The 27,864-nt window shown below is 45.8% G+C and overlaps 1 protein-coding gene across 2 annotated transcripts in view; it reads left to right on the top strand.

Annotated features, from left to right (window-relative positions):
• The first annotated feature begins 513 nt into the window (after positions 1–513).
• Positions 514–27,864, top strand: part of B4GALT1 (beta-1,4-galactosyltransferase 1) — a 48,601-nt gene continuing 21,250 nt past the window's right edge. The window contains exons 1-2 of one of the 2 annotated variants that reach the window (XR_014520562.1): positions 514–1,087; positions 19,568–19,803. Coding sequence is in view for 1 of the 2 variants with exons in the window: in XM_083481946.1 (XP_083338072.1) it covers positions 850–1,087; positions 19,568–19,803 (474 nt within the window). In the remaining variant the exon portion in view is untranslated. The remainder of the gene's footprint in view (positions 1,088–19,567; positions 19,804–27,864) is intronic. The other variant, XM_083481946.1, reaches the window with a different exon arrangement.

The raw sequence follows: 27,864 nt of genomic DNA, 5'->3' as shown, positions 1-27,864 counted from the left end.
GCAGATGAAGATGATGGATTTTTCAGAGCTAGCCAACCTAACCGGAAGAGTCCACAACCAGAAGGAGGAGGAGTATCAGGAAGATTGGATTAAATTTAATGATTACTTAGTTAAATATGTTAAGTTAAACTAACTGAAAACAGCTTACAGATACTTAATTGGCTTAGGATTTTATTTAAGTTAAGTGATGAATTAATATGTTTAATTTCATAATGTGAAGATCTAAGGATGTTAATGTTTAAGTTAAATTTTATAAGAAGTGTGAGTTGGAAAACCGTTAAAAGGATATGCAATGAAATTCAACCGAGGGGAAGCGAGGAAGTCACTTAACAATGTTAATAAGTGTAATTTTTAATAAGGCTATGATTTATGTTCGTTCGTCTTATGTGTTTGTTTGTTTGTTTGTTTATAATGTTGTGAAAACTAATAAAAAAATGGGGGTGGGGGAAATCCTCCAAAGTCAGCCAGCCGGCTTAGGGAGGTTCAACGCGGGTTTGCTTTCAGGGCGAGCGAGGCGGAGGGGTCTCCTCGCAGTCTCCGGGAAGCTTGGCAAAGCAGGGGCTCCAAGTCGGGGGTTGCCCGCCGCCACATTACCTCCAGGGGGAGGACCTGGAGGAGGAGGAGCTCCCCAACCGGAGCCACCGCCCCTCCGCCGCGGGGCAAGGCGGAGTCCCAGCCTGACATCACAATTCCCCTCCCCTCCGCGCCGGGCAGGACAGCAGGCAGGCAGGCGGCTGCGGAGCGCCTGGGCGCCTTTGTAGCGGTGCCGTCGCTTCCCCGGCCTGCCGAGCGCGCCGCGATGCTGCGCCCTCGGATGCCGCGCTCGGAGCAGCACTGACGGCGCGCACCATGAAGGAGCTGCCCGGCGCCTCGCTGCAGAAGGCTTGCCGCCTGCTGGTCATCTTCTGCGTCCTCCACCTCCTGGCCGTCGTCTTCTACTGCTTGGCCGGCAGCACGCTCAGCTTCCAGTGGAGCCTGGAAGCGGCGGCGCCCCGCGGCCCGGCGCCCTCTCGGAAGGACCCCGCGGCCCCGGCGCCCAATGCCTCCAAGCCCGACGCCTCTTGCCCCGAGCCTTCTCCGCATCTGGGTAAGTCCCGGGCTCGGCCGGCCTCTCGCTCTCCAGCTGGCGTCCTCGTGTTCCCCCCACCCACCCTCTCCATCGCCAGCCCCGACGGCCCTTTGCCCACCACGCTGCCGTCGCGGGTCCCCCCCTCCATCTCCTTAGCCTCTCTCCTCCTGAACCCCACGCGCTTCCCCGGCTCTTCCTCCCAGCCCCCCACTTTCTCCCCCCCACCCTTTCCTGTTCCTGCCTCCTCGACGGCCCGTCCTTCTTTCGGAAGCCTCTTCTCAACCCGGGCGCGGATTCGCGTGCGCCTCTCCTTTCACTTTTATACCATCCCTTTTTTTCTTTGCTTTGGATTAAACCTAGCGGAACTTTCCCCCGATAATAAACAGGCTAGCGCGCTGGGTTCGCAAGTTTCTTCCCTGGTATGGCTTGTTACACAAACTGGGCAGTGGCTCGGTCTCAACCGTCTGAAAACAGCGAGCAAGCTTTTGAGTTCTTCAGAGTTCTTCGTCGGGCTAAGTAGTACATGAAACGCGGTGGGTGGGTGTGCCGAGGAGCACAATGCGCCAGAGCTTTTGTATCCCTTGTAAAGCGGGTGAGGAGGGGCATCTTTTACCCCATAAAGTCTGTCTGCGCTCTTATTTGGGAGAGGGGGGGGGGCGCCCAGCGGAGCTAAGCGGGAGCTCTGCGTAAATACGCACAGGATCGGACTGCGTGGCTGCTTAGCGCCATTGCTCACTTGCGCGCAGGGAACTTCCTTTGAGTTCAGTGGGACTTGGGCTGAAGTAAGCGTGCTTCGAAATGGGCTGTTGCTCATAACTTCCTCTTCTGCTGCAGCCTCCCCTTTCCTCCCTCAAAGCTCCCCCCACCTTTCCGGAGTCGCTCTTGATAGCTCTAAATCTGTCTTGCTGAAGTGCAACTTCACAGCCCCACAGTGCAACTTCTGACAATGTTTGTGAAAGGAATATAAGTGGATGAATCACATGTGCCACGTTGCTGAAGAGGCGCTTCGTCCCTAGACAAACATGTTCTCTCCCCTTACAGAAAGAGAGGTGTCGCTGGTTTAACTTTTTTAATTTTATGCGTGGACAGCTTTCTGGACCCGCCACTGAACCCTGTGAGCAATCTCCATTTCTGTATTGTTCTGGATCTTTCCCACTGGAAAGAGAGCGAACCTCTTTAGCAAGTGTGCCAAAAGTGGTCCAGCGTATGGCATATTGCCATGCTAGTATGCACTGCTATAATATCCCCCTGCCTCTCGTCTGCTGAACCAGGAACCAGCAGAAACGCAGGCCTCAGTCTGCTCCATAGCTGGGCCAGTGCCGGGCATGCAAATCTACCTACACTTGCTGCAATACTTTCATATTCATACAGTTTGCTTTGTTCATTATTAATTTTGCAGATTTATAAACTGCCTCCCTGAAGTTGTGTTCAATAATTTTATAACCTAGTCATATTTTCTTTCTACCATTGTAGCCTCCTCCTCCTCAGAATAGTTTGTTAGACATCATTTAGAAGCCAAACAACTCAGGGGACGTGCTAGCCCAGTGGATATGTTTCTTTTGAATAAATGATCCCTATGCAGCAGCAACAGGAACTATGATTCTGTAATAGATAGGTAGCCGTGTTGGTCTGCCATAGTCAAAATAAAAAAAATTCCTTCCAGTAGCACCTTAAAGACCAACTAAGTTAGTTCTTGGTATGAGCTTTTGTGTGCATGCACACTTCTTCAGATACCTGAAGGTATCTGAAGGTATCTGAAGAAGTGTGCATGCACACGAAAGCTCATACCAAGAACTAACTTAGTTGGTCTTTAAGGTGCTACTGGAAGGAATTTTTTTATTTTGACTATGATTCTGTAATGTTCTTGCTCTCACCTGCCCCCATTTCTGCATTCAGTTTTAATCTTAAGCGTGATTGCCACACCCTAGCATCACTATGCATGTCATGGGTGAGCATGCTGGTGTCTCAGGAAAAACAAGTCAGAAGCTTCTCGGAATTGCCAGAGTTAGGTTTGCAGTTTTGGGGGTACGTGTCCAAATGGTATTCGTTCCAGTTCTAATATCCAGGGCCGTCTTAAGCATATGTGGCGCCGGGGTGCAAAGATCCACCCTGCACCCCCCCCCCCAGGTTGCCCAGTCCCAGGCGCGCAGGAGGGCGGAGCCAGCCAGCCGCCTCAGTGTCTGACTGGCACTGTTGCCCCCAAACTCATGACACAGAGCCGTCCACTGTGGCGCTCTGACCGAGGGGCAGGCTCTTCCCCAGACTCGACTCTTGGGCCCTGGACTCTCGGCCTGGCACCCCTGAGAGCCCGGCGCCCGGGTGCCCTGCACCCCTAGCGCCTATGGGTAAGACGGCCCTGCTAATATCTTTAACATACACCTTGCTGTTTCTATTTATTTTCACTTCTGTGGAATATTTCCCTGATCATCATGCATGTGCCCTGGATGCTCCTTTAGCTCAAGGGTGGCAAACTGGTTTTGGTTTGGGTGCTGCGTTCACCCTCCTCAGCTGAGCTGTACAGATCAGCTTAAAAGGAGCTATTACAGCTCCCTGCTCATCAAATGAATGATCTGATTGATAGAGGGTGGAAGATTTGCTTTCTTATCAGGTCACTGAGCTAGGCCATGAACATAGGTAAAGGGTAAAGGGACCCCTGACCATTAGGTCCAGTTGTGTCCGACTCTGGGGTTGCGGCGCTCATCTCGCTTTATTGGCCAAGGGAGCCGGCGTACAGCTTCCGGGTCATGTGGCCAGCATGACTAAGCTGCTTCTGGCGAACCAGAGCAGCGCACGGAAACGCCATTTACCTTTCCCCTGGAGTGGTACCTATTTATCTACTTGCACTTGATGTGCTTTTGAACTGCTATGTGGGCAGGAGCAGGGACCGAGCAATGGGAGCTCACTCCGTCGCGGGGATTCGAACCGCCAACCTTCTGACAGGCAAGCCCTAGGCTCTGTGGTTTAACCCACAGCGCCACCTGCATCCCAGCCATTGGCATAGCCAGGATTTATTGGGGGGGGGGGCAGGCTGTTCTTTAAGCAGTCATTTTGTAAGGTTTTCAGATATCGTCCATGCTGAATATTTGTCCCTTGACCCCAGAAACTGTGTTTTCCTTAGCAAGTGCTTGAATTTGTTGCCTCACCTTGCTTAGAGTTACTTTTTTTTTTTAAATGTCCCATGCATAGTTACAATGTGAACAGGATAGATACTGTGTGAGGAAATGTATACAATACAAATAGGATAGAAACACTGTTTTAAAAAGAGAGAGAGGAGGAAATGTATACAGTGGTATCTCGGGCTACAGACTCCGCAGGTTACAGACTCCGCTAACCCAGAAATAGTACCTCAGGTTAAGAACTTTGCTTCAGGATGAGAATAGAAATCGCGCAGCGGGAGGCCCCATTAGCTAAAGTGGTACCTCAGGTTAAGAACAGTTTCAGGTTAAGAACGGACCTCCAGAACAAATTAAATTCTTAACCCGAGGTACCACTGTACATTAAAAGAAACAAGAGCCCCATGCTGGATTCTAGATTTTCTCGACCCATTTCAAATAGGGTTTAGGCCTGGTTTTGGCACAGAAACTGCTTTCGCCACCTGTATAATGATCTCTGAGGGACTGGGGAAATGTGTCTCTGTTAATTCTCCTTGACCTCTCGCCAGCTTTCGATGCCACCGACCATGGCATTTCTCTGGAGCAGCTGTCTGAGTTAGAGGTGGGTGACACCCAGAGGGTGTTGCCTGGGGAGTGTTCTTCAGTGGGGTTCCTCAGTGTTCAGTTTTATCCCCTGTGCTATTTAATATCTATACCAAACTGCTGAGTGGGGTTATCTGGAGGTTTGGAGTACATTGTCAGCAATATGCCGATGACACACAGTTCTGCTTCTCCTTTACGTCCGCAGGTGAGGCAGTGGAAGTGCTGGACCATTGTCTTGCCGCAATAATGGATTGGATGAGAGCCAACAAACGGAAGCTCAATCCGGATAAAACTGAGGCACTGTTAGTGGGTGGATTGCTAGACCAGATTGCTGGGAGTTGGCCTGCTCCTGATGGGGTTACACTTCCTCTGAAGGAGCAGGTATAGTAGTAGTTGTAGTTGTAATAACAACAACAACAACAACAACAACAACAACAACAACAACAACAACAACTTATTATTTATACCCCGCCCATCTGGCTGAGTTTCCCCAGCCGCTCTGGGCGGCTCCCAATCAGGTATTAAAAACAATACAGCATTAAATATTAAAAACTCCCCTGAACAGGGCTGCCTTCAGATGTCTTTTAAAGATAGGATAGCTACTTATTTCCTTCACATCTGAAGGGAGGGTGTTCCACAGGGTGGGCGCCACTACCGAGAAGGCCCTTTGTCTGGTTCCCTGTAACCTTACTTGTTGCAATGAGGGAACCGCCTGAAGGCCCTTGGCGCTGGACCTCAGTGTCTGGGCTGAACGATGGGGGTGGAGACGCTCCTTCAGGTATACAGGACCGAGGTACATCGCTTGGGGGATACTCCTGGATCCTTTGCTGTCACTTGAGGCTCAGGTGGCCTCGGTGGCACAAAACACCCTCCATCAGCTTTGGCTGGTGGCCTAGCCATGCCCCTATCTGGACGGAGATAGCCTTACTACTGTTGTCTATGCTCTGGTAACCTCTAGGTTAGATTGCTGCAGTGCGTTCTACATAGGGCTGCCTCCGAAGATGGTTCAGAAACTTCAGCCAGCGGCCAGGTTGCTCACTGGAGCAAAAAGTTTTGAAACATAGTTTGGTTCTAAAACTTTTGCAGGTCTTTTCGTGGCTCAAGATCCAGCAGCTGTGACTTTGTAAGCCTTGGCTGAATCTGATTCCAACCCTCCGTGTTGTTGTGGGATATGGTGCTCTTTTATTGGTTGAAATCTGATTTATTGTTTCACTTGTATGTTTGTTTCGTTAGCCACCCCGGGAGCAGCAGCTGGGAAGGATGGGGTATGAATTTCCCTAAATTAAGAAAAGAAATATCTGGCTTAAGTTATTTTCCACTTCTCCAGCTTCTAGAGTTTTTATATATTTGGTACATCCTTGTGTCCTTTATGCTGTTCCTGTTAATTGTACTTTAGTCCCGTTCCCACCCAGCCATTATATATATATGTCTAGTATTGAGGACTATATATATTAAAGTGATGCTTCATGGGCTTCTTCTTAGCAACTTAGACAATCAGGCTTTTGCTGCTCTCCCTTGCAGGCACTGTTTTGTTCCATACCCACTTCAGTAGTTGTTGTTCCCAGAACTGGGTGTTCCTAGACATTTGCTACAATTTAGGAAGCCCCTTTTCTTCTCTTGCCACAGTTCCTGAAACAATAATTTATTATTAATCTGTGCTTTGTTCCAAGTTACAAATTTGTTCCAGTATACAAATTTTAACAACAATAGTTTTTGGAATTTTACGGCTTGTTAAATACTAAAGTTATTGGTTTCATTTAAAACTTCTGGGCAGACTGGTACCAACTGAGAATGTTACTAAGGAACTTGATTCAGCTGGCACTCTGCATGTGCCCCAGAACAACATGATTCCTTTACCTTTAGGTAGCTGTGCATTTGGCATTCTGAGAGGAAGCAGACTTTGGCATAGGCTGGTTGCCCTTGTTGATAAAGCGAGGACTTGTGTACATGGGACTGAACTGTGAGAACTTCGGATGTAAGAGCGTACTTAGCAGAGTTTAATGTCCAAATAATGTCTTCCTTGTACATGGAAGGTGTTTACTTTCGCCATACATAACAAAACTTACATAAGCAAAGTGCTGAAGGGTGATCACTTTGGCGGGATATGGTAGTTTCCATTATGCAGTCACATTACGTTCGTTTGGAGGGATTATTCCGGAAGAACTTCTGGGGTCAGTGTGGAGGACAATGGTGGAAACTCTGGAACATAAAGTATTGCGGTGTAGTCTGTTTAATTGGTGTGGACATAAATTTATAGCAAAGTCTTTGGGGAACAAAAGGGATTGGGTAGGTGACTGCTTGTATGCTTGGGACTGTGAAATGTGAGAACTCTGGATGTATGTAATACTTAACTCTGCAACTTATCATTTGTAGCAACTGCCAACACAGGCCCACGCCTCTGCTTCGGAGTTAGACAACATGGTGCCATACAAGAGTGCCAACTTGAATAAAAATGGGGGGGGGCAGGTAACTCCCACCCCTCATAATTGATCACATGATGTGGCACGCACACACCATTTGAATGGCAGTGCCCATCAACTTTGGGACGGGTGTCCAAAGTTTTATGGAGACAGGGCTGAAGTGGCCTTGGTCCCTAGAAGTTGGCTCCTATGGTGCCATATGTATGTATGTATGTATGTATGTATGTATGTATGTATGTATGTATTAATTACGGTCCAGAGACCCAACAAATCGTTACAAAGCAATGCAGAATTCAGACAGCCTCCCTCCAGGCTAAACAAGCATTTTGTTCGGACTTAAAGATAAGGATCATTGGTTCTTGCAACCACTGATAAAAATTTCACCACTGCTAATGTTCTAGCATTTGTCCGGTCTTCCAATAGGAACCTGACATAGTGAGCCTCTGATTTTCCCGGGAAAGGTACCAGCAAGGGTAATATCAGTTCAGCCCTGGCTTGCTCATATTTCGCACAGTACAGCAAAATATGTTTCATATAATCAATGTCTTGAGCGCGCGCGCACACACACACACACACACACACACTACAGCTCCCAACACCTCTGACTATTGGCCATACTTCTAGTTCCCACATGGGTTGTTTTTGTCACGCAAGACCAAATCCAGTTACAAATTGACTCAGTTGGCTCTTGCCTCTCAACTCCGCCCCTTAGGGCGGCCTAACCTGTCTGCACTGGTTGTGACTCTGCATATATTTTGGAGTGCCTCTTCCATTTAGCGTCATCCTCAGTCTAAACGCATTCTGTGCTGAGGTGTTCCTTCCCCTCAGTAACCTGTGCCTTTAGCAGTGTGTCTCGAAGTCTCCAGGCTCATCCCCATTTCCTTTTGCGCTGGGATTTCTAGGTCCATGTCCTGTTGCTTTTTTTTGTCCCATTGCTTTTTCTAGGAAAGCCACAGCTTATTATGGGTGGCTTCCAGCTCACATAAAACATAATAAAACTTCAATCATTTTAAAAATCTGCACAAAACGGAAATGTGAGTGAGCCCCCATTTGGCTTAGCTTTTTGTGTATAGAATCTCATCTCTGGTTTCTTCACATGTGCTCTAGCTCAGTGTTTCCCAACCGGTGTTCCGCGGCACACTACTGTGCCGTGAGACATCGGCTGGTGTGCCGTGGGAGGGAGGCGGGCGAGAGGCGGCGGCGGCGAGGATCCGGCGGGGGTGGGGGGAGCGGGGGCCGTCGCGCGCAACCGAACTCACTTGGCGCGCTGCCGGCTTGTCCTCCTTCAACCCGGGTCGGGCCAGGCCTGCTCACGTCCCCGGATCCCCTAGCAGCAGCCGCACGCTCTCCAAAAGCGCAACGCTGCGCGCAACCGCTCGGCCAGCTGGTGCTCTGCGACTCCGCCCTTTCCCCTCCCAGCGCCGGAGGGTTCGCGCGACCGCAGCTGTTCCCTTTCGCAGCGCGCGGGAAACAATTCCAGGCCGATTGCCTTGTGCCGAAAAGCACCGCCTCTCCTTCCAGCTCAGGCCCGGGCCGCCGGCTCCCCGAATGACGTCACGGGGGCGGGGCTTTAATGGTGGTGTGCCGCGAGATTTTTTTCCGGTAAACAGGTGTGCCGTTGCCCAAAAACGTTTGGGAAACACTGCTCTAGCTAGTCTCCTCTGCCTCTTCTACTTTATTCTCTAGCCTATTTTCTATGTTTCTCACTCTCCTCAGGTTAGTCAGGAAACTTCAGGGCGCGACGCAAGCCTCATGTTCTCCCTAAAGGAATATTTTTTTCTCTCACCCTCTTTTGAAAATGTATTGGGAGGATTCCAATTAACCCAAGTTGTTTGTTTAGACACTGCATGGAGCTCAAGTGCAATCTATGAAGTTTGGCATGCCTTCCGTCTTCCCATTGCAGCCAACGTCCTGAATTATCAACAGTCTGCTTTTGAATATTGGCAGAATGCCTATATAAGCTTGGTGTCCCGTTGCTCAGAGAGGTCTGTTCTGCAGCTACAGTGAAGCATGGAGAAATCCACCGCTTTCTTTCTCCTCACCTTGGAATAGATAACGTGGTCCTTTTCTTCCTCCCTCCTCTGTTGCTCAAGTCATGCAGTTCTTCTGCCTTTGTGGAGTGCAGACATGGTTTGGGGCTGGGTTGCTTAAAGGACTGCTGTTATCGAGCCTGCCCAGACTCTGAAGATCTACACTGGAGATCAACACATTGGCATTACCAGCACTATGCTCTAACCAACTGAGCTTTTGCTTTGGTTTACTTCTGTTAGGCTTTTGATAGTGCTATGAAATGGCTGTTTAAATGGTTCTGCGCAGTATCTGTACTTGGCTTTCTCTCTTATATCTATTTTGAGCTTCTTTGTGGAGCAGGGTTCTTTAAAAAAGCAGATTATAAGTCTTTTAAATAAATACAATCCCTCTGGAAGCTCTAAATGAATGTTTTGGAGTTTGTTGACAAGATTGGCAATATTCTCTTTTCATTTTCTCTCTTACATAGTGTGTTAATAGTTGATAGGTTTTATCATTCTCCCGCTTAGGTAGAAGTACAGTTGTTTATTGTAAACAGTTGTTTATTGTAGCTCATGGCTATTAGCATTTCTTTTATATAAATTAAGTCCAACCAAGCTCTAGTTCTCTCTAACTTAGCTTATCTTTCAAAATCTAAATTAGTTGTATATGTGAACTCAAATATTTTATTCATTTTGGTCAGTTTTTAAAAAAATCTTTATCTCCCCCACCCCCATAATTGGGAGAATAGCTATATAATTAAACCACAAATATACATCCTTTAACGTGTCCAAAATTGTTTTCCAGTCAAATTCACCTATGAAACTGATTGCAGATCTTTTTTATTGTTTTACTTTCCTTGTTTTATGTTAGTATTTTAGAATATAAAAGTGTTCCGTTTACACTGGAAGAGACCAGTTTTTATTGTATTTGCATATTCTGCTATTACTTTGGGCCTTATCTCTATGTTGTGCATCATAGCAACAGTAAATGAAACCACTCAGACCTTATCTACTGTAGTAACCCTGAGGGAATATGAACTAAAAGTGCAACTCTTTACCTTAAGATTGTAAAAACACAACTTGTTTGAGAAACGTAAGTAGCAGTTCCCATTTATTGAAACAGATCAATGTTAATCCATTCATGGAAAGTTCAAGGGAACAAGGCTTTCTTAACACGGTGACTAAACATGCAACACTGTTGGTATCAGACATAGGGCCCTAGCTCAGTGGTAAAACCACTGGTTGGGATGCAGAACGTCTCGGGTCCAGTTGCCAGCATCCCCCGGTAAGGAGTGTGAGAAAACACCTCCTGAAACTCTGGAAGGCTGCTGCCAGTCAGTGTAAACAATACTGAAGCAGACCTAACTTCCTAATTTTCAAAGATTAGAAACACTGTCATTAATTTGGCATTTATAGATGTGGAGAGTAGGGTGGGGCAGTGTTAGAAACTCAAATATATAAGCTAGGCAAGGTTGCAGCCACCAAAATAGAATGTATTCTTGCCATTTTGGGGCAAGACAGCTCTAAAGTCTTATTTTTCAAATGATGGACTGACTGTGACTGATTATCAGTTAAACATCTGGCTAGTTGAAGTGAGAACCATGAGCTAGGTTAAGAACTTGAGAGAACTTTGAGAAGAAAAGTCACTTGATCCAGGGACAGTCCACATATATATTGGCCTATTATGCCTACCTCTTTTTCTTAATGGTGACACGGACCATTCATAATGTAAGAATATTCTGTGCAATTTGTGAGCTGGGCAGTGGGATGGGCTGTGTGAAGACAAGATACAATAATTAGGTATAACGTTGTTCACTGCTTCTGTTCAGGCCCTGCGAAAAAGCATTTTGTTTCCAGAAATTCATTCCAGTGCGCTGGCTGAGACCCTGACTGCCTGCACACTGTCTCAGCAAGGTGGTACATGCATAGTAGAGTGTTCCATTTATTGGTAGTTAATGCCACATGCTTCATCTACATGGGCTTTTCCTAGTTTATCTTCATGCTAAGAATGCAACAGAATGTGGAAAATAACTACAAACTAGAAGAACAAATTACAGTCATAGCTTGGAAGTTGCACGGAATCTGTTCCGGAAGTCCGTTCGACTTCCAAAACATTCAAAACCAAAGCACAGCTTCTGATTGGCTACAGAAAGCTCCTGCAGCCAATCGGAAGCTGTGTCAGATGTTTGGCTTCCAAAAATAGTTTGCAAATCGAAACAGTCACTCCCAAGTTTGTGACGTTTGGGAGCCAAAACGTTTGGGAACTGGAGTATGTAGAAGCAGCTTGTCTTATTTGTAACCGCTTTTTTGCCTCCAAACGGTAAGCACTTGACTGTCTGAGCTTGCTGTAAGTATGCACTCCCCGTTCCTACCTGCCGTTATCCTCCCTGTTATTATAAGCTTTGTGTGTTTGCCTGTGTGTCTGTATTTGTGTATGCTTGTTTATACTTGCATTAAACATTGTATGATGATAGATGGATGCCCAATGTGTATATCTTTTCCACTACTTTAAGTTGCACACAATGAGAACCATTGCTTAGCCCATTTTTTAATGCAATAATGGTCTGGTTTTGCTAAATGTCTTGCTGGAAGGGGTTAATATGGGTGAAGTTACTAGGTCCAGAGCTAAAGATGCAGCCACAGTGATCTTGGCTTTGCCTTTTGTGTGTTCATGTGGAGATTAGTGCCTTTGCTGTTAGCTGTCTTCTTGGAAGGAGGCCAGCCCACAGTTCCCTATCCTCCTTGGCTTATGCAAATAACTAACAAGATCAAACAAATTGGCCTAAACCCTGAAAATCTTTTTATTGGAACTCTGAACAAGGCAAAAGCAATTATCACTCGGGGACTTTATGATATCGAATTGCAACAAGAAGGCGCCCTACTCCCGGAGACGTATAGATGTTTCAAAGCTTGGCCTAATTTTGCAGCTGCCCCTTACTTAACTAACATCACTAACGAAGCCTATAGATGGGTTTTCTCTAGAGCCCGCTTTGAGACAGTGCCCTCAGCAGTGCTATACGGCAAATTCACGCGGGTCCCAATGCATGCGCGTCTCTGCTCTTGTATGTCTAATAAGGTAAAATCTGTCACACACATTCTTCTATTTTGCAAATTTTATAGTGAAGAATGAGTTCAACTTATTTTACTGCTCCTATCAAAATTTATACCCCTTCAATATTATTTGGAATCCTCCCCCGAAATTCTTCGAAAATACCTCCTGGAAGATTCCTCAAGCTCAGTATCATATGAGGTGGCTAAATTTTTCACTTTAGTAATTAGGAAGCGTAAATCCCTTCTGTTGAATGGCACACTGCGAAGTTCCCTTGTGTAACTTTTTTTTTCTTTCCCTTTTCTGAGGTTGTTGTTGATTTCTTGTTGTTTGATCTTGTGGTGTTTAGCGTCACTGGCTTTGGCCGCAATAAAACTTGAAAACTTGAAGGAGGCCAGCGAGAAGGTCTTTGTTTTCTTTAACGTCACATTTATGTAGATTGTGTTTCTGTTCCTGTTGTACATTTACTTTGAGCTTGATGATGCTGGTGTTCTACTGTTTTTGTGCATCCCCGACGGTAGTTTATCCATAATCCATTTATGCAATAACGAAGGTAATCATTAGCAACTCCCCTTGTCCTTTCCAGTCTTGCTTCCTTCCAGTCTAGAAATGCAAAAAAATAATACTGAAATGTATTCCTGAAATGGCACGTCCATCCAAAGATAGGAGTGCCTTCTAAACCCGGCTCACGGACGGACGGTCCAGGAATCAGCGTGTTTTTACATGAGTAGAATGTGTCCTTTTATTTAAAATGCATCTCTGGGTTATTTGTGCGGCATAGGAATTCGTTCATCCCCCCCCCCTCAAAATATAGTCTGCCCCCCCCCAAGGTCTGAGGGACAGTGGACCGGCCCCCTGCTGAAAAAGTTTGCTGACCCCTGTACTAAATGATAGTCATAAAGTTCCTGGTTTCAGTGTTGCAGGTTTGGGACTCACAACATTGTGCTATATCTGTGTATATATAGCAAGCAACGTGTGTGTGTGTGTGTGTGTGTGTGTGTGTGTGTGTGTGTGTGTGTGTATTTTCTCTAAAGGAATCTAATGCAGTTATTGAGATAATTCCTTTTCCAATGCAATGTGGCTTTCCTTGACTCCTAGCTTTCCATAAATTGCTTTGCTGAGCTGCTGCTGACTGAACTCTGATACTATCGTAGCTGAAATGCAGCACTGGAGTTTGTTGTTTTGACCTTGTGTTGTTGAGGAGACTAAATATATCCGCTGCCCGATAAGGACACGCAGTATGGAAACTTCAGATGGGAGGCAGGCTCAGGCCTGCACAACTTGTGAACCACTAAGCCAAACACAGCCCACAAGTCACATATGTAGACACCCCCTCCCGTGCTGTTGCCCCTACCCACCCCCCAGCAGTGAGTATTCAGAGATTCTGTGCTTCTGCACATGGCAGTTCCATCTAGCTATCATGAATATTAGCCAGGAATTTGCCTTGTTTAAAACCAATGATGCTAGTGTGGTTGCAGCAAATTCAATATGTTAATGATTTTTCCTTGGGTCCCAAGTTCCAGTACGGTGGTACCTCAGGTTACAGACGCTTCAGGTGACAGACGCTTCAGGTGACAGACTCCGCTAACCCAGAATTAGTACCTCGGGTTAAGAGCTTTGCTTCAGGATGAGAACAGAAATCGCACAGCGGCAGCGGGAGGCCCCATTAGCTAATGTGGTGCTTCAGGTTAAGAACAGTTTCAGGTTAAGAATGGACCTTCCACTGTACAGTGGAACCTTGGTTCTCGAACGTAATCCATTTTGGAAGTCCATTCAATTCCCGAAAGGTTAGAAAACCAAGGCATGGCTTCCGATTGGTGCAGGTACCACAGAAACAATAGCTGGCAGTTGCATCGGACATTCGGCTTCTGAAAAATGTTCAAAAACCGGAACACTTACTTGCGGGTTTTTGGCGTTCGGGAACATGCGCTAGTTATGTTGGAAGACGTAGGGTAGTCTTTTTCTGCATAACTACTGAACACATGAACAGGCACATGAACACAGATGTACCCGTGAAGAGTGTGAATACTGGAAACATGCTCAGATGCACTCCGGTATTTAGCAACATTGTTTGTGTGTGCAGAGCCGAGCCTGACCTTTAGCGTAGACAGTGTATGCTCCAATCTGCTCTAATTGAAGAGTGCGCCTCTCTCATCCATGTCTGTCGTCATTCACTAGTTTTTCCAGAATCGTGGCCATGGGTGTTTCGTTGCAGATGGGACTGTATTTATAATGTGGATAAAAGTCCTCTTGTGAAATCGTTGAGGCTGTTGAAAATCTGCTCCGTTGCAAAAACCGGGGAAAACTCCCAAATTAAGCAAGCCCGCTATCTTGGCTTTTCCTGTTCCCGGACTTCTCAGCGCTTTATATCTTGGCACAGTCTAAGATTACCTTGATTTGTGGATGATTAATTATATTGCATAAGAGCAACTGTGCAGGCGTGTCTAGTTTTCTATATTATGTGCTGTATGCTGTGTCAGAGTGTCCCAGGAAGGCAAACTTTGAAAGAATTATCCCTGCAGAGAGGGGATGCCCCTTGTCCTTCAGCAGTTTGATGTGGTCTTCACTATTAATCAGATCTGTCGCAGATTGGAGTGTGTGGACAAATGCAACATTCTCTGGGTGATTTTCCTCTGTCCTCTTTTACTGTTCCGGTGGTTCTAGCCTGTAAAGGGAATTGGGGGTTGCTTGTGCGTAGAGGGTGTGGATGCTCTAGGCAACGTTCCCTGGCTAAACCTTTCCCTGGCTGGACAGCCTTTACTCCGTGGCTGTGTCAGTCACTGGCAGAATCCGTCAGTGGGCGTTTCCTAAACTTCTTCCAACATAAAAACTCCTTGACACCAAGTCTCCGCCTAGACTCCCTGCGTGGAAGTCTTCTGCGCAGAGTGGGCATGGCCAGCGGAGGTCCTGGACTCTCCCCGCTGGTCTCTGTGGAAGAGTCCTGGAGCCCTCTCTCCGAAGTCCTTCCCTGCTCCCCTTCCTCCCAGGTGTCACGCTGATTTCCTTCCCCAAGGGAAGTGTTTTCTCTCCCTTTGCTGGTCCCTTCTCCCGCATTGTCGGAGAGCCTTACCTCCACTCTTGGCTCCGATGGCAGTTCCCTGACATAGCCCAAATCTAGCTTTGAAAGCTGGAAGCCAGACATAATAAAGGAGGCTGGGGGTGTTTCCAGGCTATCGCTATGTTCACATACCAGCAAATTCAGGTGGCACAAATATTGACGATTGGAAGGTCTTGTGCCACAAACCAGTGTTCGAAATTTCCGTATTTTTCGCCCTATAGGACGCACTTTTTCCCCTCCAAAAATGAAGGGGAAATCTGTGTGCGTCCTATGGGGCAAGTGCAGGCTTTTGCTGAAGCCTGGAGAGCGAGAGGGGTTGGTGCGCACCGACCCCTCTCGCTCTCCAGGCTTCAGGAAGCTATCCACAAGCCTTGGGAGCCCACGGGAGTTCCCGCCGGTGGCTCCCACGGCTTGCGGAGAGCTGCCTGTATCCCGAAGCCTGGGGCGCGCAGCGGAGCGCACCCCGGGCTTCGGGCAGCTCTCCGCAAGCCTGGGGAGACCGGCGTGACGTCACGCCAGGCTCCCTAGGCTTGTGGATAGCAGCCTGTTCTGGGGGCTGGGGTTGGGGGAAGCTTGGGCTTCCCCCACCCCGTGCCCGGGGGGGGAATTAAAAAAAAATCTTTATTTGCCCCCCCAAAAAACTAGGTGCGCCCTATGGTGCACCCCGACCAAGTGAAAGTGCTGGCACACCAGGATGATGCCTGATACCTCCACCATCAAGTGACTTTTCTTCTTTAAGCTCTTCATCTAGCTCAAGGTAGTCGTCTGAACTGGCAGATGTTTAACTTGAGAAACAATCACAGCCAGTCCATCATTTGGAAAAAAATAAAACTTTAGAGCTGTCTTGCACCAAAATGGCAATGAGACATTCCATTTTGGAGACTGTAACCTTGGTTTAAGAAGCCATTGGTGCTTAGCTTATATATCTGAGTTTCTAACACTGCTGGCCCAGGATAGGGGATCTTTCTCTGTCCCGGTTTTTCCTGCCTCTACTGCCCTGCTGCCCCTCCCAGGCCAAACACAATAAGTATCTGTTTATTATACACAGTAAAAGATTGGGAACTTTCACCCCACCCTGTGTATCAAGTCACTTTTTTATTATGATCAATGACCAGCTCAGCCTATGTATATTTATCTAGAGTCTTGGAAATGATTGAAGAAGGAACCGGGAAGTAAGATATAGAGGGAAATCTCAGCACGATGAAAGTTGGCTTCATTGTCATGTATGCCAAGCTCACATATGGGTTTTCCATGCCTCCATGTTCAAAATTTCCTGCTCCTTGCCCTTATCTGTACTTGTTTGCTTTTATCTGCCCAGCTAGAATGATTCTGTGACGGCTGGTTTTATTAGTTCCTTAAGATATGAAAGGAAATGGTCGCGCTCACCCTGCCAAGAAGCAGATTTATTGTATTTTTTTAAGGTGGGCAGACTGTCTTTACTCACATCCAAGCAGAATCAAAAGCAGTCATTTGCTTTCTACCAGGCCTACCCTATGGGAACGTATGCCCCCTCTTTTGTGAATGACCCATTACCTCCGTCCTAAATGCACGCGTGTGGTTCACGGCCTGTCCTTCCAGTGAGCACTCAGGGGTGATTTCCTTAAGAATGGATAGGTTTGATCTTCTTGCAGTCCATGGGACTCTCAAGAGTCTCCTCCAGCACCATAATTCAAAAGCATCCCTTCTTCGGCGATCAGCTTTCTTTATGGTCCAGCTCTCACTTCCATACATCACAAAGTCTACCACTAGTGCATCTAATTTCCCTTAAGAAGGTTGAATACGCCTGGTGTCTCCTTCTACATGAGTCTATTCCAGTATCCTGAGCCAGTCATGTTATTTTGAAAGGCTACTGGATTCCCTTTGTTTCTGTTAAAATTGTGCATTGGAGCCAGGCAAGTCCGTTGGCAGCTTACAATACCGGAAACCCATTTTGCTTTAGAATTCTGGTAAAGGAGTTTTAGGAGTTGTAGTTTCGGTGGCTGAGCTAAACCCCAAAGAGGTTTCATTTTGCATGTGGTTAGTACCTAAAGTTCAAAACAGTGGCGTAGCATGGGTTGTCAGTACCCGGGGCAAAGCAAGTAATTTGCGCCCCTAACCCTAACCCCCAGATGTTGCGCCCGGTGCGGCCGGCCCCCCCTTCACCATCCACGCTACGCCACTGGTTCAAATCACACACACACACACACACACACACACCCCAGAAGTGAAAATGTTCAAGACGGTTTAAGAATGGCTGTATACATTGCTGCCTTGTTTCTTCAGCATCTGTGTATTGGTTCCAGATAGAAGTGGGTGGACGACGGTTAGGCAAAGTGATCATGCCAAGTTGACTTCTAATTTAAGAATGCTTTTGAATCGGGCCAGCATGCCTTCTGGTCCAGCACTCTGTTCTCACAGTGGCCAACCAGATGACTACGGGAAGCCTGAAAGCAGGATTTTATCATGCCACACCCCCACACCCCACATTTCATCCATACTTGGTCTCCTACCTGACCCTGACCAGTCCCAGACTCAGCCTTGGGCACCTTCAGACTATGATCAATAAGTCGTTTGCAGTGCACCAGCTCATTTCCATTTGACACTTCCTCTTCCTGAGCTGTTTCTGTTGTAGCTGTGAACTGCTGTGTAATGTTAAGAATTCCTGGTTGTGTTTGCTTGTTTTCCTCTCCCCTCCTCCTTCATTTTACCTTTTGTGCCATGTCTTTCAAACTGTAACCCTCTGTGCAGGGACCGTCTATAGATATAACTACAGTGGTGCCCTGCAAGACGAATGCCTCGCAAGACGGAAAACTCGCTAGACGAAAGGGTTTTCCGTTTTGGAGGTACTTCGCAAAATGAATTTCCTATGGGCTTGCTTCGCAAGATGACAATGTCTTGCGAGTTCCTGCTGGTTTTTTTTCCTTTCCTCCCCCCTTTTTCTAAGCCGCTAAGCCGCTTATCAGCTGATCTGATCAGCAGATAAGCCGCTAAAAGCCGCTAATAGCGCTAATCTGCTAATCCGTCAATGGGCTTGCATCGCAAGACGAAAAAACCGCTAGACAAGAGAATCACAGAACTGATTCTTTTCGTCTTGCGAGGCACCACTGTATTAGCTGCTTATAAAACTGTGCTACAGAAATGTAGTACCCTATGAGGCTTTATACACAGCAGATGTCAAATATTCGTATTTTTGGCATACAGTGAGTCAACTTACAATGCACGTTCAGTTTGGAGATAAGCAGGCATTCAATATAAGAGGCACGCCAATGAAAGCAAAGCTCAGTCAGGTTGGAACTGCCAAGTTCCACATAGAAATCTGTTTAAAACAGATTCCTCCTCCATGCGTATCTGTAGTTCACAGTGTTAACTACACTGTAGTCTTGCTGTCTTAGCATTGATCATCAGGGCTTGAGCTGCATCAAGGCCTCAGAAGTATCTGACTGTGCCTGCATGTAAAGAAGTGGTACAATATTACCAGGGCTGCCGTTATAACAAAAACAAAAAGGTGGGGGAGAATAAAAACTGTAAGTAAAATGCTTCATTCTGAAAAAAAGAAAATATATAACTACAGTTGTACCTTGGTTATCAAACAGCTTAGTTCTCAAACGCTTTGGTTCCTGAACGCCGCAAACCCAGAAGTGAGTGTTCCAGTTTGTGAATGTTCATTGGAACCAGAACTTCCGACGCGGCTTCCGCAGCTTCTGATTGGCTGCAGGAGCTTCCTACAGCCAATCAGAAGCTGCGCTTTGGTTTTCAAATGTTTTGGAAGTCTAACAGACTCCCAGAACGGATTCCATTCGACTTCCATGGTACGACTGTATCCAGTTTAAGCTGTGTGATAGCGTCTACGAAGGGGACTGGCAACTTGTATCCACCCATAGCTTGGATGAGAGACCTTTGTGACCCAAGTACAGATGGCGACGATTTCTCACGGGGGTTCTGTTCGCGCCCCCTGTGTTTTATACGGGGGGTGTATAAGTGCCCCGCCCCACTCCCCGCCCCAATTTTGCCCTGTTCTGCCCCCGTTTTGCCTTCTTCCGGATCCAGGAGGTCCTGTGTGTTGGCAATTGCGCGTCAGTTGAAGGTGCCTAAAATGGTTGCCATTTCTGATTCATCAGGCTAAAACTTCTCTAATACATTGTCCTCCATAAATGTATCCAGAATTCTGGACCCCTGTTCTTTAGGAGACTTTTTGCAAACCTATCACACTTCTTTAACAAGGCGCGAACGATCTCACACCATTGTCTTGTCTGACTTGTCTTGTGGTTTTTCCCTCCCTCCCTCCCAGTTGGCCCTTTGCGTGTGGAGTTTTCGCTGACTGTGGATTTGAAGAAAGTGGCAGAGGACAACCCAGAAGTCAGGGAAGGCGGACGCTACACCCCAAAGGAATGCAGAGCGCTTCAGAAAGTGGCGCTTATCATCCCGTTCAGAAATCGAGATGAACACTTGAAATACTGGCTGTATTATCTTCATCCAATCCTTCAAAGGCAGCAGCTTGATTATGGTATATATGTAATTAACCAGGTAAGAGATTTCCAGATTCCAAATAGCCTATTGAGTTTGCATGTGCATGTTGTCACTTTCTTTCAGACATGTCGTGGACTTTTTGCTGAGTGAATTGTTAAAAACGGTATTGCGGTGTGTAATACCCCGTGGTTGGTTTAACTCTGCTAGCAAGAGGAGTGTTGTGGAATTGTGCAAAATTGTGTGAAAACAAAGAAAGTTTAGGAAAGGTTTTCCTCACACTTGTTGTGGTATTATAATATGCTCAGCTAAAGATTCTGATGGTTAAGGGCTCCTTCGTATAATACATTTTACAACACTTAGACTTGGTCATGGTATATGAGCTCCTGGAGAGCATTACCTTCCTTCATATAGAAAACAAAATCTATACAAATCTAATTTAGCTACCCTTCAACTTCCCTCCCCTCCTTTCTGTGGTTATTTATTTTATATCTTTTTATTACTGCATATCCGATTCAAATATATTTACAAATTTCCCTTATCTTCCCCTCTAAACAAAAGGAAAAACGAACGAAGAAAAAAAAAGGGTGGGTTAAGAGAAGTGAGGGAAACCCTTAGCTCATATTAACATACATGAAAAATAACCATAAATATATCTATATTAATTTAAACAGATAGATCTATGCAGTCCAGATAGGTATCCACACAAAGTTGACATTTATAAGAAATGTGTTCAAATTATAATTTATATTCCAACCTTTTTCAAAAGATCTCAGGGCGATGTACAACATTAAGAACACATTTTGTAGAGCCTAATAATAAAAACATAACACAAAGCATAACAATAGGCAGCATGATAATAAAATAATGTAGCAAGGTGAGTGTATATCCTTCTTATTTTTATATTTCTGTTTGATAGATCTGAGCTGTTTAGGGTCATTGGGCTGACAGAGCTTCTTTGTACCTTGATGCTAAAACAGTGGCAATAGTTTGTTGGTACAGCGAGAGAAGCCTATAGCCTCCCTTGGCTACAAGTTGCCCAGACTGAGGGGATGGCTGTGGATCTGTGAACTGTCTTGTGTCCAGGGCAGATGTCTACCAGCTCCATCTGGTATGCCGGCTGAGACTGCAGACTGTCTCCCCAGAGTGGTGCATGCTCTGGTTATCTCTCGTTTTGAATACTGCAGTGTGCTCTATGTGGGGCTACCTTTGAAGGTGACTCAGAAGCTACAACTAATCCAGAATGCGGCAGCTAGACTGGTGACCGGGAGTGGCCACTGGAACCATATAACACCAGTCCTAAAGGATCTTCACTGGTTCCCAGTACATTTCCGAGCACAATTCAAAGCGTTGGTGCTGACCTTTAAAGCCCTAAATGGCTTTAGGGCATCTCCACTCCCATCACTCAGCCTGGACACTGAGGTCCTTCTCCAAGGGTCTTCTGCTGGTTTCCTCACTGCGAGAAGTGAGGTTATAGGGAACCAGCCAGAAGGCCTTCTCAGTAGTGGCGCCCGTCCTGTGGAATACCGTCCCATCAGATGTCAAGGAGATGAAGAACTACATTACTTTTAGAAGACATCTGAAGGCAGCCCTCTATTGAGAAGTTTTTAATGCTTGATGTTTTGCTATGTTTTTATATATGCTGTAAGCCACCCAGAGTAGCTGGGGAAACCCAGCCAGATGGGTGGTGTATAAATTATTATTATTATCATCATCAACATCATTATTTATAGGACTTGTAGCATTGGATTGGTCATTTTTGTGTCACCTGAGGTCCCAAGCCAAGGGATTTGGGAGTTGTACGATTGCAGTTGGGACTGCCTGCAGTTCCCTTCTCTAGCCAGCAGTCTTGGTTGATCTGTGAGGTACTGCAGAACCTTTAACTGATAGGCTTGTATTATAATGGACTATACTTAGTTCTGTTGCATTGACTGAATATCTATGACATTTAGTTGCATTTTGTTGTACTTGGAATGAGTTTACACATTATATTGAAAATTTTAGTTGCCTCCTCTAGTTGTTATCACACAGGGTTTTTGCTTGCCTGCTCAGAGTTATCTCTTAATGTCTTCTTTGTCTTTGTGCTGAGCTTTGGGGAAGCAGAATACACCTGGTTTTTTTGCTGTGGTTTTTTTAGCTTTCTTAATCTTCATGAGCCAAATTGATGCTTTCTTCATGTGCCAGTTTCATAGGGTATGTACATCTGCATAACACAACCGTCTCATACTTTTTCCACAGAATAACAAATAGTTCCAGATTCGGGGCACCTTTTTTTAGCAGTTTAGGCAGGTTTCGTTTGAATGAGATTTCAATAAAGCAGTTATGAAATTACACTGATGACCTGGGGGCAGGTTGTTTGTTAGCTTAAGAGACAAACTTCATTGTTGCCATCAAACATATAACGCGTGTTTCCCCATTTGGCTCCCAAAACAACAAGCAGGAATGTTCCTTTGCAAAGCAGAATAGCCTGTTTTTAATATTGGTTTATGGCATCTCATCTTCCCTCTTGCGTTATTGCTCAGGGATGGGACCCGATTTCTCAGCAATGGTTATGTTCTGGGATTGCCTCTCAGTTTCAGCGCTGGCTGTGTTGGGGAAATCCAGGACACGCTTGGTTCTTTTCTTGGGATGTTGGCAGGACAGATGATGGTCAGTGGTACATGGCACTTCTCTGCTCAGGATCACTGACTAGTGGAGGGGTCCAAAATGGTGCCTTAATTTTTCAAGACATGCTTCTGGAGGTCATGCGGTTTGAGTATCGCTGGGATATACATCTGATGCGGTCTTACTCTTTGCCATCTGATACCTACTACAAATGTCTTAAGAAGGAAAATGCTTATCACGATTTGTTCAGTTAAACTTCTGTCTTGTCCTTTGAAATTTTTGTTTGCTTCAATCAGCATAGGATGGGATGTGAGGCTATTTAATTGTGTTTCCTTGTGGCTGAATGAAGGTTTCTAGTTCTTTTGCTAAAGAGTAATTTGTGCAGACATAGAAATAAGTTTCTATGTGGTAAGTTGATGGCACCCTGATCCAAAATATGCTTGAGTTGGTAAGAAATTCCGTTGACTTTCACAGAGCTTACTTACAAAGGTTATTAGCTTTCAGGGCTCTGATGAAATTCTGCAAAAAAGGGGCTATATAGTTTAGAAAGAAAAACAGGCGATGGTGGATAACAGTAAGCATACACAGGCTAGGTGTGTACAGAGTATAATTGTGTTGCTGCTTTTCCCCATTATGCTGCAGAAATCATACAAAAGTTACCGAGCATCATGACCTACCGTATTTTTCGCTCTATAACACGCACTCGACCATAACACGCACGTAGTTTTTAGAGGAAGAAAATCCGTAGGCATGCCACCCGTAGGCATTCCCTCCATAACACGCACAGACATTTCCCCTTACTTTTTAGGAGGGAAAAAGTGAGTGTTATGGTGCAAAAAATACGTTAATTTGTCAATGAAGCATTCAGTTTAGTTAACTTCCTTAAAGCAGTGTTAGTTTTGTGTGCATCAAGCAACATTGGCAATGAGCCTAAATTATCCAGATGGTATTTTTCTTGGGTTATGAGGAGCTTTTAAAACCTGCTAAGAAAACGTTCTTATTTCTTTGCTCTCTTGACAATTGCTTTCTCTCTCTTTCTTTTCCCCCCCTCCCTTGTCTGTCCTTCCTTTGCATCCATTCTTCCTTCTCTTCTCCCTTCCTTCTAGGGGGGGAAATCTTACCTTTCTCTTGTTAAACCTGTCCTATAGCAAAGCAATCGCTGAAGCAAGGAGAGTTTGTATGTGAGCGATTGATTCTTACTCCATCTGCGTCCTTCTGTACTCTGCATCTGGTAGGAAAAAGGAAGGAAGCAAGGAATGCTGACCACCCTACTGCTTCAATGGTAACGTCCCACCTCTTAACTTTCGGTGCAATGCAAATTCAAACTTGAATCTACTGCAGGTTTACCACTGACTTTTGGAACCTCTGAAATGCATTAAATTGGGCTGAATACTGAAATGGAGATGGGTGGAGGTGGGGGGGATGTGATGTGAGAATATGTAAAATGGAAGTTGGGCTGCTGGAGGCAGTGGAAAAAACTGGATGCTAATTGACCCCTCTCTAGTACGCAATTTGCCTCACTCTTTTTAAACTATGGTCATGCTGGCCACATGACCCGGAAAAACTGTCTGCAGACAAATGTCAGCTCCCTCGGCTAGTAAAGTGAGATGAGCTCCGCAACCCCAGAATCATTCTCGACTGGACTTAACTGTCAGGGGTTCTTTACCTTTAAGTTACTTGCTATGCAGTCACATCTGCTCTCTGTTTGTTGCACAGTATTCTGGCTGAGATGATTGCTCAGTGGACACTCAACAGCCTGGTTTGCATAACATACTAAGCTATGGTTTATAAACCATGGTTTAGTTAACCATAGTTCAAAATGGTCCAAACGGGGCCTTGCAACTTAACCGTAGGTTACAAATTATGGTTAGCAGGCGCTTGTTAACCAAGATTTGCAGTCAGTTGATAAAAGTCGGTTTACATTAACTTTAGCTTATAATTAAGCTATAAAACAAGCCTGTTCTACAGCACAGAGATTTGCTTTTGGGCTCCATCTAGCTTTGAAATTGCATTGACTTGTCTGACAAGGAACTCTTGTGGGCCTGCCAAGAAACTCCTCTTCAAAAAATTCAAGGCAGCAATATAGGGTTTACATAGCACTTACACCACCAGCCAAGACCTCTGCATGCATTTGAGTGTGTTGTCGAGCAGACTTAACAACCTCCTGAGGCAAATAGTTGCAAACAGCAACCTGTTTTTCAGAGACGCTCCCCCATAATAGATAGTCTTCTCACTGGACAAGCCTTGGTGAACTTCTGCGAACATCAGAGAGCCCTGGAACACAGAGCGAAAAGCATTAAGCTACATTTATAGAAAGAACAGAGCAGCTATTTACTTGTTAACTTAAGAAATCTGCGTCTGCTGTTGCAACTTCCTAATGCGATAATCAATGAGAGATTTAATTAGCAAGGACATGAACTCTCTCCTGCAAAACAGAGGCAGGATGGGAAGCCTCTAACTTCTGAGCTCTGTCAGCCTCAAGGAAGTAGCAACGTCCAAATCTGAACTGAACTCGCCAAGCTTGCAACGCCAATCTTACGCTCTTCATTCTTTCTTAGATAATATTTGCGCAGGATAATTAATGTGCGCCAGCTGTTGCACATGTTGCAATTTTGGAGCAAAGAGCTCTGTGTGGGATTGGCTGACTTAGCAGAGCCAACGGGATTTTTGTCTGCCCAGACTTGACAGAAACCTACAGCTGCTGCTCTAGGCAGAAGTCCAGCTGGCTCTCTGAACCAACTGGTAATTAGTTTGAGGCTTCTTATTTGAGGAGCGCAGTGGAGGTGTGTTGGGTATCCTCAAAATGGTGTCTGTACAGTAACTCTTGCAGTCAGCTTTCCTGATTTCTAGTGATATATAATATATAGTGACATAAAACGCTGAGGGCTTGTCCACACTCTCACTTGTCCTGTGCTTTAGAAAGGTCCAAGCGGTTTTCCATTTGACCCTTGCTAACCACACCACCCCCACTGGAAAAACCCACTATTTAGCGTGAAATTGGAGCAAGCGTCAATCCGGAAAAAACCTGATTGACGTTTGTTCTCTTTCAGCTGTTGTTGGCATCCTTTTGTTTCAAGTGACAGAGGAGTGTGGCCTTTGGGGCAAAGAGAATAACAGCGCCGGCTGAGGCTGGCAACGTGTAGCTGCTACCTCCCATGTTGCTTTTGCTGGTTTAGCAGCACTGAAGCGCTCTCTCTGGGGCACAAGCCTGGGCAGCGTGTATGGGGTTCCTGGGCTGCCCAGATGACAAGACCCTGTTCTCAGACCCACTGACATGGTCCAAAGGAAAGCAGGGCAATACGTTTGGCACCAGCTTGGCTGCAGGAGTTGCTGGAAGGAGGCGTACAAGGTGCCATCTGTAATGTGTATGGGTTGCTCGTGCGTAAGTTGCCGCCTCTCCAGGCTTTATTGCCTTGCTAAACCTTTCAGTCTGGGCAGCCCTTCACTTCGTGGCTGCCTCAGTCGCTAGCAGAGTCCGTCAGTGGGCGTTTCTTAAATCTTTTCCAACATAAAAGTTGTTTGACACCCAGTCTCCTCCTACTCTCTCTGCGCAGAAGTCTTCTGCACAGGGTGGGCGTGGGTAGCGGAGGACCCGTGCTCTCCCCGCTGGTGTCCGGTGAAGAGTCCTGGAGCCCTCTCGCCGATTCCCCCATCAGCCCCTCTATATCCCTGGGGTTGCGCTGATTTGCTTCCCCATCTGCGGAGCTGCCTCTCTCCCTGCTGGGCCCTTCTCCAGCATCATTTGAGAGCCTTCCCTCTGCCTCTAGCTCCGATGTCAGTTCCCTGACACCATCCAACCATCTTAGGGACTCCCTTACCTGGTTTAGCCGGCCAGTCGAATCCGTTTCCCAGGGTGTGTCTGCTGTCACATGCTGACAGTTTTTAGGAGCCACAGGTGAGAGCTGAGTGCAGGTTGGGGGCCAAAGGTGGACTAACTACCCCTGAAGGAGCACAATGCGTCCCCCACCAGAGGTACCACCCCTCCCCTAAAACCCCATACAAGTTTTCCTGTGTGAAAACAGCGGGGCAAGCAAAGTTGTGGATGAGACTTTAAACAATTAAGAACTAGGAGACCCTTCTTCAGAGGCAGTGTAGAGATTGTGAATTTTGTGAAATCTTTGAAGGCAGGATGCTTAGTGAAATCTTCTTTTTGCTAGTTGATTATTTTAATCCTTCAAATTATTATTTATACCCTGCTTTTTAGCCCTGAAAAGTGTCTTCCTAGTTAGCAAACAAAGAGGGAGTGCTGATAATACAAATTCTCTTAACTTGCGCCGAGCAAAAATAAAATAAAAATAGAGGTGTTTATTTGGGGCTGGAATTTGACTTCAGTATTGTAATATATAAATAGAAAATGCACTGGGAAGATGTAATAACAGAGATAAATGCCATCCTAGTTCATTAAGGAGCTCAAATTAGGTCTGCTTTCTGTCTTCTCGGGAGAGAACTCGAAGGTGATGTCAAAATGTTTAGTTGTGTTCATGTTAATGATAGCCCAATACTGGAAGGAAGCTGTGGGTTTCAGTAAAACTAAATGGTGTGATTAAGTGTGGCATTTGTTATTAATGGAAAAGTTAAGAGTCCCCTCTCAATCTCTGTGTGCATATTTTGTTATTAAGACTCAGGAAAAAGGAAGAGAGAGAAAACACCCACATTTTTTCTGACTTTCCCTTCCCCCTGTGGGTTTGGTCCTTCCATCTCTCTAGGGGTTAAGGGGCTGTTTGAAAGGGCTGGTTGCCTAGCACATCCCACTGGGCTAGACAGTTTTCCAAAACTCTGGAACAAGTTCCTCCCTTGTGTCCCCGCAGATGGAAGATAGAAATGTGATTTCTTTGTTGTTACCCCTATTTCCCAACCCCACCTCCCCAGGTCTACCAGTCTTTCTTCAACCAGGACTTTAATCTTTTTCTCCCTCTGCCTTTTCCTTGCCCTGTTAAATTTGCAAAATAAGAAGAATAAGAATGCAAGCTGTACATTGGTTCCAGATGAACTGTTTTCCCCCCCTAAGGAGGCATGTTTCACCATACTCTGCTGCTGGCCAAACTAGATATTCTGTGGGTTTGGGAAGCTGGATCTCTGCCAAACCTCTAAAAAGCAGCGGGGAGTGCAATTTTGGAGGGACGAAAATAGGTGGGGGCAGGATCCGCCCAGTCTCTCTCGGAGGTCCAGAGAGGCCTAGGCCACTTCCAGCTTTTGAGAAACAAGCAGAAACAAAATAAGGCACCAAAAAAAGAGTGGGAGGTTTGGACACATTCAGCATGGTCTACGTTTGTGCCATCAGAACTGATCTGTTTCTATTTATTTCCCTACGTAAGGGAGCTTTTAAGTGTTTAATGCTTTATTATGTTTTTATATATGGCGGAAGCTGCCCAGAGTGGCTGGGGCAACCAGTAGGGTACAAATAAATTATTATTATTAATTATTGCTGACATTTACAAACCGTCTCAGTTCTTTAACAAAACTATATCTGTTAACAAAAAAAATAATCATATATTTTACCAAATATATGGAGGAGAG

Source organism: Podarcis liolepis, assembly GCF_965112155.1.
Source record: "Podarcis liolepis genome assembly, chromosome: 17".
Taxonomy (NCBI): Eukaryota; Metazoa; Chordata; class Lepidosauria; order Squamata; family Lacertidae; genus Podarcis; species Podarcis liolepis.
Note: the sequence above shows the minus strand (reverse complement) of the source record. Positions and strands in the feature narration are given on the sequence as shown.